This window comes from Pimephales promelas, chromosome 7 (genome assembly GCF_988280905.1).
Source record: "Pimephales promelas chromosome 7, fPimPro1.hap1.1, whole genome shotgun sequence".
Taxonomy (NCBI): domain Eukaryota; kingdom Metazoa; phylum Chordata; class Actinopteri; order Cypriniformes; family Leuciscidae; genus Pimephales; species Pimephales promelas.
In genome coordinates this window covers 6,408,469-6,422,894 of record NC_142775.1, presented here as the reverse complement: position 1 = coordinate 6,422,894, position 14,426 = coordinate 6,408,469, and the positions used below count along the sequence as shown (strand labels likewise).

At 37.2% G+C, this 14,426-nt stretch overlaps 1 protein-coding gene across 4 annotated transcripts in view; it reads right to left on the bottom strand.

The window, feature by feature from the left end:
- Positions 1 to 1,133: 1,133 nt before the first annotated feature.
- The window catches only part of tlk1a (tousled-like kinase 1a), a 48,498-nt gene continuing 35,205 nt past the window's right edge, over positions 1,134 to 14,426 (bottom strand). For all 4 annotated transcript variants that reach the window (XM_039647268.2, XM_039647270.2, XM_039647269.2 and 1 more), the window contains 15 exons: positions 14,221 to 14,307; positions 13,699 to 13,791; positions 13,406 to 13,516; positions 13,032 to 13,168; positions 10,747 to 10,935; positions 10,190 to 10,256; positions 9,191 to 9,288; positions 8,828 to 8,909; positions 8,645 to 8,736; positions 7,240 to 7,329; positions 6,988 to 7,157; positions 5,050 to 5,185; positions 4,859 to 4,970; positions 4,599 to 4,706; positions 1,134 to 2,160 (listed from right to left, as the gene is read on the bottom strand). In XM_039647268.2, the coding sequence (XP_039503202.1) occupies positions 2,020 to 2,160; positions 4,599 to 4,706; positions 4,859 to 4,970; positions 5,050 to 5,185; positions 6,988 to 7,157; positions 7,240 to 7,329; positions 8,645 to 8,736; positions 8,828 to 8,909; positions 9,191 to 9,288; positions 10,190 to 10,256; positions 10,747 to 10,935; positions 13,032 to 13,168; positions 13,406 to 13,516; positions 13,699 to 13,791; positions 14,221 to 14,307 (1,713 nt within the window). In that variant the 3' untranslated portion in view covers positions 1,134 to 2,019. The remainder of the gene's footprint in view (positions 2,161 to 4,598; positions 4,707 to 4,858; positions 4,971 to 5,049; positions 5,186 to 6,987; positions 7,158 to 7,239; positions 7,330 to 8,644; positions 8,737 to 8,827; positions 8,910 to 9,190; positions 9,289 to 10,189; positions 10,257 to 10,746; positions 10,936 to 13,031; positions 13,169 to 13,405; positions 13,517 to 13,698; positions 13,792 to 14,220; positions 14,308 to 14,426) is intronic.

The window sequence follows — 14,426 nt, the reverse complement described above, 5'->3', positions numbered from 1 at the left end:
TAAAACTTTTGTGAATATCAAAAATGTCCTTTTACCTGTGTACTGATTACAATATTTGATCATTTTTATTGTTTATAGAACACGAACGTTTCATGAAATTGTCATGAGCTCAGGGTGAGATACCTCTAAACACCCCTTTGAAATCTTTATTTTTAAAGAGTGTATCAATCTGGTAATGTCCCTATCATATGGTACACTCTCAGGAAAAAAAAGGTACGAAAGCCGTCACTGGGGCGGTACCTTTTCAAAAGGTACACTTTTGTACCTAAAGGGTGCATATCGGTACCTTCATGGTACATATTTGTACAATTATGGTACCAATATGCACCCTTTAGGTACAAAAGTGTACCTTTTGAAAAGGTACCGCCCCAGTGACAGGTTTTGTACCTTTTTTTCTGACAGTGACTCATTTATTTTGGCCTACAGGATTAGGCCAGAGGATATGTCCAATTAAGACATTTAAGTAGCTTTTATAAATGTGCCTCAAAATATGTCATTGCCATTGTTGTCTCAACATGCACACCATGTTTTTTTCCTAAGATGTCAGTGCAAATTGCTTTCAGCGCAAAACATACATTTTAGGTTTAAACCTTGTCTGTGAAACTGGGAGGTAGACTCATAGTCTGTAGGCTACAAAATAAAACTAATGTTGTTAAAAATTTCTTAAGACTAAGTCAGTGGTGATTTTCTTTGCATAATGCTTTGTAAAATCCATCAAAACAGGCTGTTTAATGGCACATTCTAGGAGAACAAGCAGCCCCTTTTAATCCAACACTATGAATGATCAATTCTAAAAGTGTGGACGAGGCCTATACATACAGTCGTGCCTTATAGCATGATTTTTTTTTGGAATGAAATTATATCTTAAGCGCAAAACACCTTTCCAATACATATAGATTGGTGTGACGGACACTTTAAAATATACTAGGTGCAAGGGTGGCTTATTCTACCCCCACAGAAAAGAATTAATTTCACATTTACAGAAGTAAAATAGCATTGCCAGCATGTATTTTGCATTGGATTAATTCTGACTTGACACATACACAGAGCTTTCCTTTAGAGGGCCAGTGGGTGGCGCTACAGACTTGTCCAAACAACAATTCACGTCACTAAACCACGTACAATGCAGTAAATGGAGCTTCCTGGCATTTATTTGAAATTCTTTTAACAGGACTGTACAATTTATACCCAAAGTACATTATACAGCGGTTTGAAAAAGAGCAACATCAAAGCAGCAAAATCAAAAACCACACCAGGAAAGCAAATTTACAAGAAAAAGAAAAAACAGGATGAATCTGCTGAAAGTTAATATCTGAAATTAAGGTCCTGTACAACAAATATACATGAATTCTCCAGAGGGGATTCTTTTATTTTTGTCCTGCATAGGATTCTGTACATTGCCATTCATCTACATTTGGTTATTTTGTGCATTTAACATTAGTTTGCTGCCTGGGCCTAGTGTGCCAGTAGCCTCTCTGAACGCTAGAATTACATTCTCAAAGCTAGTTGAACAAAGCAAGGAAAGCTAACACTGTTGTCTGTACCACATAACATTACTACAGAGTGAAAAATGAAACCTTTGCACGCCAGTTACAGTATGCTCTTCAAAGAAATCCTTAATTCACTGAAACCCAGCCGAGACCATGGGAATTGATAGTGGTTTGCCAGGACTCTCCTCTTTGAACTTGGAGGCAACCATGTGAAAAACCAAATGACAAGTGTCACATTTCAAAGTACTTAACAGTAGCTGTGCCCTATCGAGTCCTTAGAAGGCGCTATTTTTCTTCAATGACTTTGTGACATTCCTTAGATGTCTAAATATTCATGCTTTATTTTTCTTCATTTGCTTCCGAAACACTTTTCTCAGTAAAACCCAAATCTCGCTGCTGCAAAAGCACAACAATTCATCACAAACTTCTTTTCCTTATGGCTGCCTGGAAATGTTCCCACCCTGCTCTTGGGTAGGGCGATCAGACGCTGGCCAGTCGGGCTGTCGGTCAGAGCGCTCAGTGCAAGTTGTCAATAGGAGGCCGAGTTTGGTGCCAGGGTCCCTGAGGAACTGGCCCGTCTTATGTGAGGCAGCAGGTAGGAGTCGCTGCCCAGCTGGTGCACATCAAACCGGTCCTCTTTCCTGTAGGCCAGACACCGGCGGATGAAGCCCTGCACAAAACAGTAACACGCCATTTATTACATACGCAAAAAACGTTTTTATCCTCTGATTTATATAAAAAGTTGATATTTTGCCACAACAGCAATAAAGGGTGTAATAAAACAGACTATTATGTCAGATAGTTCAGCAATTTATGATGTTTTAACTGAAAACTCATTTATTAGATGTTAAATATGATCTGAAAAATCAACAATGTGTTTAAGGCCCTGTTTACAAGAGTGTTTTTGTTGTTAAAAAGGTGTTTATGCGGTTGTTGAGCCGTTACGAGAGACGGCCCCAGGCTGCGTTTCACAAAAGCATCGTAGAAACCATTAGTGGCAATTGCTCTACAATCAACATAGGCTTACGATGCTTTTAGGAAACGCAGCCCTGGCCTGGTATTGTCGTGTTCCGGTAGCGTAATGTGGGCCTTGTTTTGGTGCGTTTACACTGAAATGCAACCCCAGTGTTTTCAAACTAAAACAGGGTCTGCGGCGTTTTCGTAAGAATCGCACTCGAGGTTTGGAGTAGGATGCCAGGCATAACCATAGCAAAAGTTCTGCGTTTTAAAACAAAAATGCACTAGTGTAAACATGGCCTATTTCAAATGTTAGCATGTCACATTCATTAACCATGTATGCGATTATGTTGGCAAACAATTTTTCCAGAATACTGTAGCGTATGAGCGCTTCCTTATCTTACCTTGCACACCCGTTCATTTAGAGAACGCTCGCGGGTGAAAACGTAAAAATATTTTATTGGATGTGCCTTTCGTTTCACACGGCGACAGCGTTTTTGGGGCTTATCACCCTCGAATAAGTGACAAATAAGTGTGTCCTTATTTGTCAGTTCCACTGCAAATACTGTGACGTAATTGTTCAAAAAACGTCATAGACAACAGAAAAATCTGAACAGGTTCTGAACAAAATAGGACCAAAACAGAATATAAAGATATAAACAAAGTCATAATCATCGAATATAAAGTCATAATCATCTTTTCTGTACTACATTTGGTTATTTTGTGCATTTAACATTAGTTTGCTGCCTGGGCCTAGTGTGCCAGTAGCCTCTCTGAACGCTAGAATTACATTCTCAAAGCTAGTTGAACAAAGCAAACACTCCAAATATACAACAAAATGCATTAAGAGCTAAAAAAGTGGATGTAGCAATCAGACGAACTTTCGATATGATCAAACCTTTTAACAAACTTTTTACTCAAAGTAACCTTGGTCAATGGAACTGTGAAAATGGACTAAACGTTCCGTTGTTTTGCTGTATTGTGAAATGATTGACTGAAATATTAATCCCTTACAATGGTTTTTGATGGTACAGGATATTTTTGCTGATGTCATGAACAAAGGGTAATGAATTATTGGGGGGGGGGGGGTTAAACACTTTAACCAATCATATTGAAAGAGCGTGACATGTTAGTCATGATGATTCTATTTTGATGTGTCTGGCTTTATCCTATAAAGCTTGTTGTATTCTTCTTTTGGGTTGAGATTCTCTGAGAGCTGCTCGAGAACTCCTGGCCGTAATAAAGAGCATTTAAAAGGACAATAACTCAAGTCTGTCTGTCATTTAAACTGCGCAGCAAGAAAACAAGTTACAATTAAAGGATTAGACGGACGCTGTAGTCGATTGGAGACTCGCTGGAGTGTAAACTTAGCTAACATCAATGTATAGCCTCGCTAGAGTTTAATTATTATAGGTGTGTAGCTAGGTTTAGGGAAAGAAATCATCTACAACAGTGGTCACATTTTTAATTTTTAAAGATACATGTGCAGTCTACCAAAAAATATTAGATCAAAAACATTTGGAAAGGCCTGTACTGACAAAGGCCCTGGTGGGGATGATGAATGGGGCTTTACTAAGCTAGTATTACAACATGTGGATAATTGACAAGAGCCATGGAAATTTCTTCAATATTTGAGATATTTTAGGTGCCTTTACTGCTAACCCTTTCACACCATTATTAAAATCACCTTTCAGTGAAGACAAATTATTTAAAAGCACTAATATTCAATGTAGTCTCTCAATTACTGTCAGCTAATAACAACTGCAAGCATAATCATTTATAAAGGAATTAGCAAAAGTTGTTTAAAATAGGTCTAGACCAGTGGTTCTCAAACAGGCGGGCCTCAGATAAGAGGACAAGCAATAGAAAAAATACATGTTTCTTATTGTAATTCATCCATTCGACCCCCTTGAAGAACACATGCAGAATACTAGATTTTCTACTTTTAAAAAAATGATTACATAAATGTCATAACTCCATGGGCATTTTAACAAAGAATATACAAATTGTGTGTAACAACTATTTTAAAAATCCTTCTCACAAAAAAACTGGAAAAGGAAATTCATTGGTTATACAGTCTAACTACAGAAACTGCTGTGATGTCACGTCAAACAGCCATTAACCTTCAATCTTTATTATATTACGGATTACCTTGGCTTCGTTGCTGGCAACAGGTTTGGAAGGGAACTGAACCTCTGTGGCTTTCAGGATGGTGTTCTCCTGCAGGATGTCCTGCTGGGACTGGTTATGGCCAAATGGCTAGAAAAACAAATCAAGTTTGCATGGTCATGCTAGCTTGCAATAACAAGACCTAGTTCTACAGATGGAAAATGACAGGTAAATGAAAGGTACTCTGTAACTTGTAAATGGTACTGATAATATGCCCATTTATTCCGAGAATTGCTCCTCACCTTTCTTCCATAGAGGCACTGGAAAAATATGACCCCGACAGACCAGACGTCCACCTTATTGGAGATCTTTGGAGGCTCTTTACCCACCACAAAACACTCAGGGGGGAGGTACCTTACAGCCACAACAAGACACAACTGAGCTACATACTTTAAAAGGCAAAAGCCAAAATATGAGTGTTTGCGAGCGTTACCAGTAAGTGCCTGCGCCTTGGGATGTCAGGTCCATTCCATCGACTCCGTAGTTGTCGTCGTCCATGATTTTAGACAGTCCGAAATCTGTGATCTTTATCTCTCCACATGCAGTTCCATCTACCAGTAAAATATTCCCTGTACACAAGCACAGAAAAATAAAAACACAAGCACATGGATTCCTTAAACTGGATTATCTTTGTTATACCCTTTACATATGCACGATCTATATTGTTTTGTCTATTGAGAATGTATGGAAGCTTGTTCCCGCCACAGAATGAAAAATAAAAAAAAGGTAATTGCAAATTTTTATCTCACAATTATGGAGAATTCTCACAATTCAATAATTTATTTCTTAGAATTGTGAGATATAAAGTCGCAATTGCGTGTTTTAAAGTCAGAGTTGCGAGATATAAATTCGCAATTGCGTGTTATAAAGGCAGAATTGCCAGATATAAATTCGCAATTGCGTGTTATAAAGTCAGAATTGCGAGATACAAATTCGCAATTGCGTGTTATAAAGTCAGAATTGCAAAATATAAATTCGCAATTGCGTGTTAGTCAGAATTGCGAGATATAAATTTGCAATTGCATGTTATAAAGTCAGAATCGCAAGATATAAATTCGCAATTGTGTGTTATAGTCAGAATCGCGAGATATAAATTCGCAATTGCGTGTTATAAAGTCAGAATCGCGAGATATAAATTCGCAATTGCGTGTTATAAAGTCAGATTTGCGAGATATAAATTTGCAATTGCATGTTATAAAGTCAGAATTGCAAGATATAAATTCGCAATTGCCTGTTATAAAGTCAGAATTGTGAGATATAAATTCGCAATTGCGTGTTATAAAGTTAGAATTGCGAGATATAAATTCGCAATTGCGTGATATAAAGTTAGAATTGCGAGATATAAATTCGCAATTGCGTGATATAAAGTCAGAATTGCAAGACATAAATTTGCAATTGCGTGTTAAAGTCAGAATTGCAAGATATAAATTCGCAATTGCGTGTTATAAAGTCAGAATTGCGAGATATAAATGTGCAATTGCATGTTATAAAGTCAGAATTGCAAGATATAAATTCGCAATTGCGTGTTATAAAGTCAGAATTGCGAGATACAAATGTGCAATTGCGTGATATAAAGTTAGAATTGCGAGATATAAATTCGCAATTGCGTGATATAAAGTCAGAATTGCAAGATATAAATTCGCAATTGCGTGTTATAAAGTCAGAATTGCGAGATATAAATGTGCAATTGCATGTTATAAAGTCAGAATTGCAAGATATAAATTCGCAATTGCGTGTTATAAAGTCAGAATTGCGAGATATAAATGTGCAATTGCATGTTATAAAGTCAGAATTGTGAGATATAAATTTGCAATTGCATGTTATAAAGTCAGAATTGCAAGATATAAATTCGCAATTGCATGTTGTAAAGTCAGAATTGCGAGATATAAATTTGTAATTGCATGTTATAAAGTCAGAATTGCAAGATATAAATTCGCAATTGCATGTTATAAAGTCAGAATTGTGAGATATAAATTTGCAATTGCATGTTATAAAGTCAGAACTGCGAGATATAAATTCGCAATTGCATGTTATAAAGTCAGAATTGCGAGATATAAATTCGCAATTGCATGTTATAATGCCAGAATTGCGAAATATAAAATCGTTACATATGCACGATAAGGGTTGGTGAATAATAGTAATTATATTCATACTTTTAATACTTCTACTTGGTCTATTCAGCAAATTATCCTGGAAAAAATAATGTATCATGGTTTCCAAAAAAAAAAATTAAGCCGAACAAAGGTTTTCAACATCGATAAGAAATGTTTCTCGAGCATCAAATTAGCCATTAGAATGATTTCTGAAGGGTCATGTGACATACAGGCAGAAAGTCAAGGAGAAAAGAGAAAGATGGAGAATGTGTGTTCACCAGGTTTGAGGTCATAGTGAATTATGGGTGGCTTGATCTCGTTCAGGTATCGTAAAGCATTAACGATCTGCATGACGATAGAGCGAGCCTCTTTCTCAGACATCAGCTTGTGCTGTTTCAAGTAGAAATCCAGGTCGTTTCCTTCACAGTATTCCAAAACCGTACAAAACCTGTGGGAAACAGACAACCTAACATAACTTGCGTCCAACCTCAATGATTAGTGTTCTGATAGTTGATTGGTGAACAACTCACGTGTCTGTGTCCAGTGAAAAGTAATCGTACAGTTTAACTATTCTGGGATGATCCAACTGTTTATGTATTCGGTATTCCCGACAGGCGTGTCTGTGGAGAAGAGAGGCACGGGTTACCATGGGCAACAGAGGTGAAACCCAGGCGAGCGACTAGCGTCATGGGAGACAGACGGACTAAATTTCCAGACATTTCAAGTTCTGCACAGAATACCAATTGGCATGGAAATACACCCTTACATAATGTCCCCACACCACAATATGAGCCTGCCACATATCAATCGCACATAAAAATAGGAGAGAATTGGCTCTAAAAATAAAAAGGAATCCTTAAAGGAATGTTTTGGGTTAAATGCAGCTCAAATATGGCATAACTGAATGAAAATAATGCTGTGATGGATAGACGTGCAGTCAGTTAAATGACGTTTCACAACAGATGTTTTCTAGATTGTTTTGTCTATTGAGAATGTATAGAAGCTTGTTTCCGCCACAGAATGAAAAATAAAAAAAAGGTAATTGCAACTTTTTATCTCACAATTCTGGAGAATTCTCACAATTCAATACTTTATTTCTCAGAATTGCGAGATATAAAGTCTCAATTGCATGTTTTAAAGTCAGAGTTGCAAGATTTAAAGTCATAATTGCAAGATATAAATTCACAATTGCGTGTTATAAAGTCAGAATTGTGAGATATAAATTCGCAATTGCATGTTATAATGTTAGAATTGCGAGACATAAAATCGCAATTACGTGTTATAAAGTCAGAATTGCGAGATATAAAATCGTAATTACGTGTTATAAAGTCAGAATTGCGAGATATAAGGTATACAACCTTATATAAATACGCAATTGCGTAATATAATGTCAGGAATGCATGATATTAAGTCGAAATTGCGTGTTGTAAAGTCAGAATTGTGAGATATAAACTATTCTGAGGGGAAAAGGAGTTTATATCTCACAATTCTGAGAAAATATGTCAGAATTTCGAGAGAATTTCGAAACTCACAATTATGTGTTATAAAGTCAGAATTGCGAGATGTAAACTCGCAATTGTGAGAAAAAAAGTCAGAATTGTGAGATAAAAAGTCGCAATTCTGTCTTTTTTTTCTCACAATTGCGATTATTTCTCAGAATTGCGACTTTGTTTCTTTATTCGCAATTGTGAGATAAAAAGTCACAATTATTATTATTTTTTTTTTATTCACTGGTGGAAACAAGCTTCCATAAGAATGTTTTTTTGGAAAGATAGATTTCCAATGTTGTGTTAGCTGAAAATACTGAAAAGGTTGTACATGTCAACCCTGTCTATAAAGTTACAGTGCATAATTCACAATCTGAAATGTGCTTTATTTCTACAGTACACCACTGATGTATTTAACATGAACAGCATCAAAAAGTGTGGTAATTACTTGTGGTAATTTTCTTTCTTCTCCTCTCTCCAGTTTTTGTTGAGCTGATGAATCTTCACAGCAGCGTACCGTTGCTCAATTAAGTCAAACGCCTGAAGAGCAGAATGATGAATTCAAATGATCCATTTCTTTCTCAAAGGTCAGCATGAATGGGGATCTGTTATAAATGAGGGGTAAACATACCTTATAGACCTCACTGAATCCACCCCGACCCAGCAGATGTAAAAGTAGATAGCGTTCATTCAGGGTGGGATGGTCCTTGAATCTAAGAAAGGTTTTTAAAAATACAACAACAAAGGGAAACAGGAGAAAAAGGGAGGGTTGGTTGGTGGAAAATAATCATGGAAAACTAATGTGTTTTCAGTGAAACAAATAAATGGACAACATTTATAAAAAAAAATGCGACAAAAGTGTAGAAAATGGGCCCGTTACAGGCAGTGAGCTCAAGAAACTGCTATTTATACGAGGAGTCAATGTCCACTTCAAAAGACACAAAATGGAAGAAAAACGAGATCAGAGGCTGATGTCATCAGTGACGGTACATACTGTGAGCTGTCCTCGTTGTTTATTCTTTTCAACTCTCGGATGTGAAGATTTCGCACCCTCTCCAACCTCTCCAGCTCTGCTTGAATCTCTGCCTCCTCCTACAAATGCACAAAAAAGTCATGTGTCATTTTGTTTCCATAAGGTTCTATATGGTTGTCAAATGTTTCTTGAGCAGAAAATCAAAATGTTAGAATGATGAAGACATCAGCTTTGATCACAGAAATAAATGACATAAAATATATACAAATAGAAAACAGATATTTTAAACAGTAATAACATTTCACCATATTATTGTTATTTGACTTTTTTTATAAAATAAATGCAGCCCTGGTGAGCATTAGAGACTTTTTTCAAAAACATTAATCTTACCAACCCCAGACAGATCTCAAGTAAATTCTGGGCACCTTCATAATTACACATTAAAAGATAAATAATGTCTTTATTTTACACTGCAGAAACAAAGACAGACAGCATCTTTTCTTTTTTTAAATCTTTTAACAAGTGCTAAACGAATTAATCTCTATTTCTTCATTGCGATTATTCACGTATAACGTTAAAGTTTTTAATATATTTTTTATATTATAATACTTTCACATTTAATCTACAAATTAGTGTAGAAACAACATTCAGTATAATAATAGGTAGGAAATATCCAGAAATGTAATAGTTATCAAACACTTCATAGTCTTCCCCGGAAAATTATAAAATAAATGTAGATTAATCTGTATTAAAGCTATAAAAGTTATTCAATCAAGAGCAGAGAGTGATTTTCTTTTTCTGCAGGTTTATTGGGCACATGATCCGACACATTTGTACGAGTGTGCTAAATGCTAGTTAAAGGATGACATACAAATATTTAACGCAGTTGAGGCAGCAGCCGTTTAACACATTGAATTGAAAAACATTCAAATCGCATGCATTAACACAATAATTTTGACAGCCCCAGTTTGAACCTGGTGGATGTGAATCATACAGGAGCCACTGAGCTTGAGCACTGACCTTTTTGAGATGGCCGAGTCTCAGTTTGAAGATCTCCTCCTGCTCGTGGTACTCAGCTAATGTTAGCCTGCGGGAACATCAGAGGAACAGGACTGAAAACCCCTCCACAATTATAGAAACACATAATTGTTTCTAACAATTATTACTTATGCGATCTCACCGCCCTGATCACTTAACAGGCTATTTTTTTTTTATATTGTGAAAAAAAATGCCTTCAAACTTACATTTAGCTCCTAATAAATCATGTCCTGCCATCTTTCAAACTATAAACAATATTGGTGTTTCATTTAAAATAATTCAGATTTTAATAACTATCAACAAAACCATTGTCAAGCATTTAAACGGAATCATTTAGATCAAAAAGATCTTCAGAAACATGTTAGTCAAGACAGAGTGTCCAAACTTTTGACTGGTAGTGCATATTTTTAATCTTAACGATCATTTTTAGAAAATTATATCCGAGACTTGTTGAGTGAATGTTAGTGAAGCATGTGAAACGTGGAAGGCCGTTGTGTGTGTGTGTATTGTACGTTGTGGTAATGTATTGCATGACTCACAGCTGTGGAAGGCTGGGTTTGAGGAAGGGGTCGTTGTCAGAACCGTTCACAGCCTTGGTCTTTCGTTGTTTCGGCTCAGAGTTGGTGCTGGGCGACTGTGCGCTGCTGGATGCTGGTGGTTTTCTCTTAGCTAACAATTTCCTCTGTCTTTCAATTTCTTCACGTTGTTGAATGATCCATTCCTGCTGTCTGCATAAAAGAGCCAATAAAAACAGTTCATAGGCAATCGAACAACTTGAAGTGAAATCTGTAATGGACTGACAGATCTACAAGAGACCCGAGGTCCGTTCACACTCACGATATCAATAGAGATGAAAACTGTAACATCTATATTTGCAACTCATTTTGCACGCATCACATATTACGTAATCACGTTGAACGATCATGTGTGACGCAGGCGGAAGTACCGACCTAGTGTTTACAAAGCAAACCCATTTTTTTCGACCTACCCTACCTTTTTAACTAGAACCCGAGTGACCTTTCAACTTGATTACATAATGTGTGGTGCATCGTAGAGCTAGTACAAAATGGGCATTTGTGGTTAAAGTATTTATTTATTTATATTTATAGTTACACACACAGTTACACACACTCACCAAAAGGATTATTAGGAACACCATACTAATACTGTGTTTGACCCCCTTTCGCCTTCAGAACTGCCTTAATTCTACGTGGCATTGATTCAACAAGGTGCTGAAAGCATTCTTTAGAAATGTTGGCCCATATTGATAGGACAGCATCTTGCAGTTGATGGAGATTTGTGGGATGAACATCCAGGGCACGAAGCTCCCGTTCCACCACATCCCAAAGATGCTCTATTGGGTTGAGATCTGGTGACTGTGGGGGCCATTTTAGTACAGTCAACTCATTGTCATGTTCAAGAAACCAATTTGAAATGATTCGAGCTTTGTGACATGGTGCATTATCCTGCTGGAAGTAGCCATCAGAGGATGGGGACATGGTGGCCATAAAGGGATGGACATGGTCAGAAACAATGCTCAGGTCGCCGTGGCATTTAAATGATGCCCAATTGGCACTAAGGGGCCTAAAGTGTGCCAAGAAAACATCCCCCACAGCATTACACCACCACCACCAGCCTGCACAGTGGGAACAAGGCATGATGGATCCATGTTCTCATTCTGTTTACGCCAAATTCTGACTCTACCATCTGAATGTCTCAACAGAAATCCAGACTCATCAGACCAGGCAACATTTCTCCAGTCTTCAACTGTCCAATTTTGGTGAGCTCTTGCAAATTGTCGCCTCTTTTTCCTATTTGTAGTGGAGATGAGTGGTACCCGGTGGGGTCTTCTGCTGTTGTAGCCAATCCGCCTCAAGGTTGTGTGTGTTGTGGCTTCACAAATGCTTTGCTGCATACCTCGGTTGTAATGAGTGGTTATTTCAGTCAAAGTTGCTCTTCTATCAGCTTGAATCAGTCAGCCATTCTCCTCTGACCTCTAGCATCAACAAGGCATTTTCGCCCACAGAACTGCCGCATACTGGATGTTTTTCCCTTTTCACACCATTCTATGTAAACCCTAGAAATGGTCGTGCGTGAAAATCCCAGTAACTGAGCAGATTGTGAAATAGTCAGACCGGCAACCATGCCGCGCTCAAAATAGCTTAAATCCCCTTTCTTTCCCATTCTGACATTCAGTTTGGAGTTCAAGAGATTGTCTTGACCAGGACACACACCCCTAAATGCATTGAAGCAACTGCCATGTGATTGGTTGATTAGGTAATTACATTAATGAGAAATTGAACAGGTGATCCTAAAAATCCTTTAGGGGAGTGTATATATGTATATTTCTTTTAGAAAATGGCTGATGGTTTGTCTAGATAAGCCTCTTATTCCTCGGCTGGGACACTGGCACTGAAACTGACATTTGAACCTTCAGCCCGTTAGACCCCACTGAAGTCACTATATGGAGAAAAATCCTGGAAGGTTTTCAACAAAAACATTAATTTCTTTTCGACTGAAGAAAAAAAAGACATGAACATCTTGGATGACGTGGTCAGGTGGATTCTGATTGGCTGTCAAATTTTTTGATTGAATATTTGTCTTCTAAAATTTCAACCATGTTTTTTCTTCTGTGTTGTGGTTTACTCCTATTCCCGATGAATAAGACCAATTATAAAAACTTTAATTGTAGTTTTCATCCCTGGTGTGAACAAGTCTTTACTATAGAGATGGGTAACAATGTGAGTGAAGACAGACAAAACAGTAATCACCTATTAGTATTAGATTATGTGCTTATGCTGTCAAACTTCAGTGATTGTCTTACTTGACGAGGTTCTGGAAGGCATATCCGTCTGTCCACTGCTCTGTAAACGAGGCTCCGTGTCTCACAGTGGTAAAATGACCCAAACGCAGTCGATCCTGCATGCTCTTCTCCCGACACGCCTGCTTCTCCTGTGTGCTCTGGACAAATACACACACTTTTATAAAGATCTGAACCACTTATCACTCTTTGTACCATTTCCAAACTATTAAACGTTGAAGCTTTAGGTTAAAAAATGCCATTACACAGATATTGAGGTAATAAGACCTCAATTATTTGATGTGTGTGTGTGTTTGCATATGTAATAACAGGCCAGCACTGAGTCATTGCTAGAATGCTACAACATCGATTTCTTAAATATCACAAGGATTCGTCACCTTCTCAATCAGAAGTTTCTTGCTCATGGTGATGCACTTGTTTAAACGTTCTTTGTACTTTTCTAGAAGCTTTTGTTGTTCATCAATTTGTCGTCTTAGATCACAGTTTGCCTGTGGAGAAGAGGAAGAGAAAAAGCATTAAAAAAAACTCTATTAAGCTGAACTACTTTAGGAAAAAGAGATTTCTCATCATAACGTCACAAAAACAATTTGATACATAATCATTTCTGATGAGATGAATTATTTTGTCTCATGTTATTCCTTCCCATCCCATCTTTTCCCCTCTTTCTCACCCGCAGCAGATCGTCTATCCTGCCCTCCTTCTTCTCCAAGTCCAGGTTCTTATTGCTCTCTATAGTGGCCAGTTTTACCACCGTCAGGTCAGTCTGCAGAACAACAAAATACAAACATAACATAAAAATATGTAGTTGTCTTGAATTGTTTGTTTTATAAATGTGTTTCTTCAACAGCAGCAAGGTTAATTTGTACATTTTTTATTTTTGATATATGAAAATCGGACATAAAACGGAAAACTTTTCATTTTTTCTACTTTTTAAAATGCCTTTTATGTTCAGATTTTATTATTTTATCATTATCCCAGACAAAAAAGGCAAATATTTATTGAACTATTTTAAACTCCTTTCTATCACAATCAACACTTTTTGCACTTTTTGAAACTTGAAGCTTTCTCTTATAAAAAAGAAAGGATACTTGTTTTACAAGGAGAGTGTCAAACTCAGTTCAAAATCATCAGACTAATTGACTGCTGTAATCTAGTTTTATTCTAAAATGAGTGCAAGTGCATTATGTCCCACCTGAATACTCTTGACTGCCATCAGTCTAGAAGAAATCACAGAGTCCCCAAAACACAGGCTGGTGGGAGACGAGCTGCTTTGCCGGGTCTGATCAAATACAAGATTGAACATTATTTGATTAAACTGCATAGTAATGAGAGGCACAAGTAGACCGTTTGTATTGTGGCTGAGCTGAAACTATACAAGTGTTGTGACATGTATGCGAG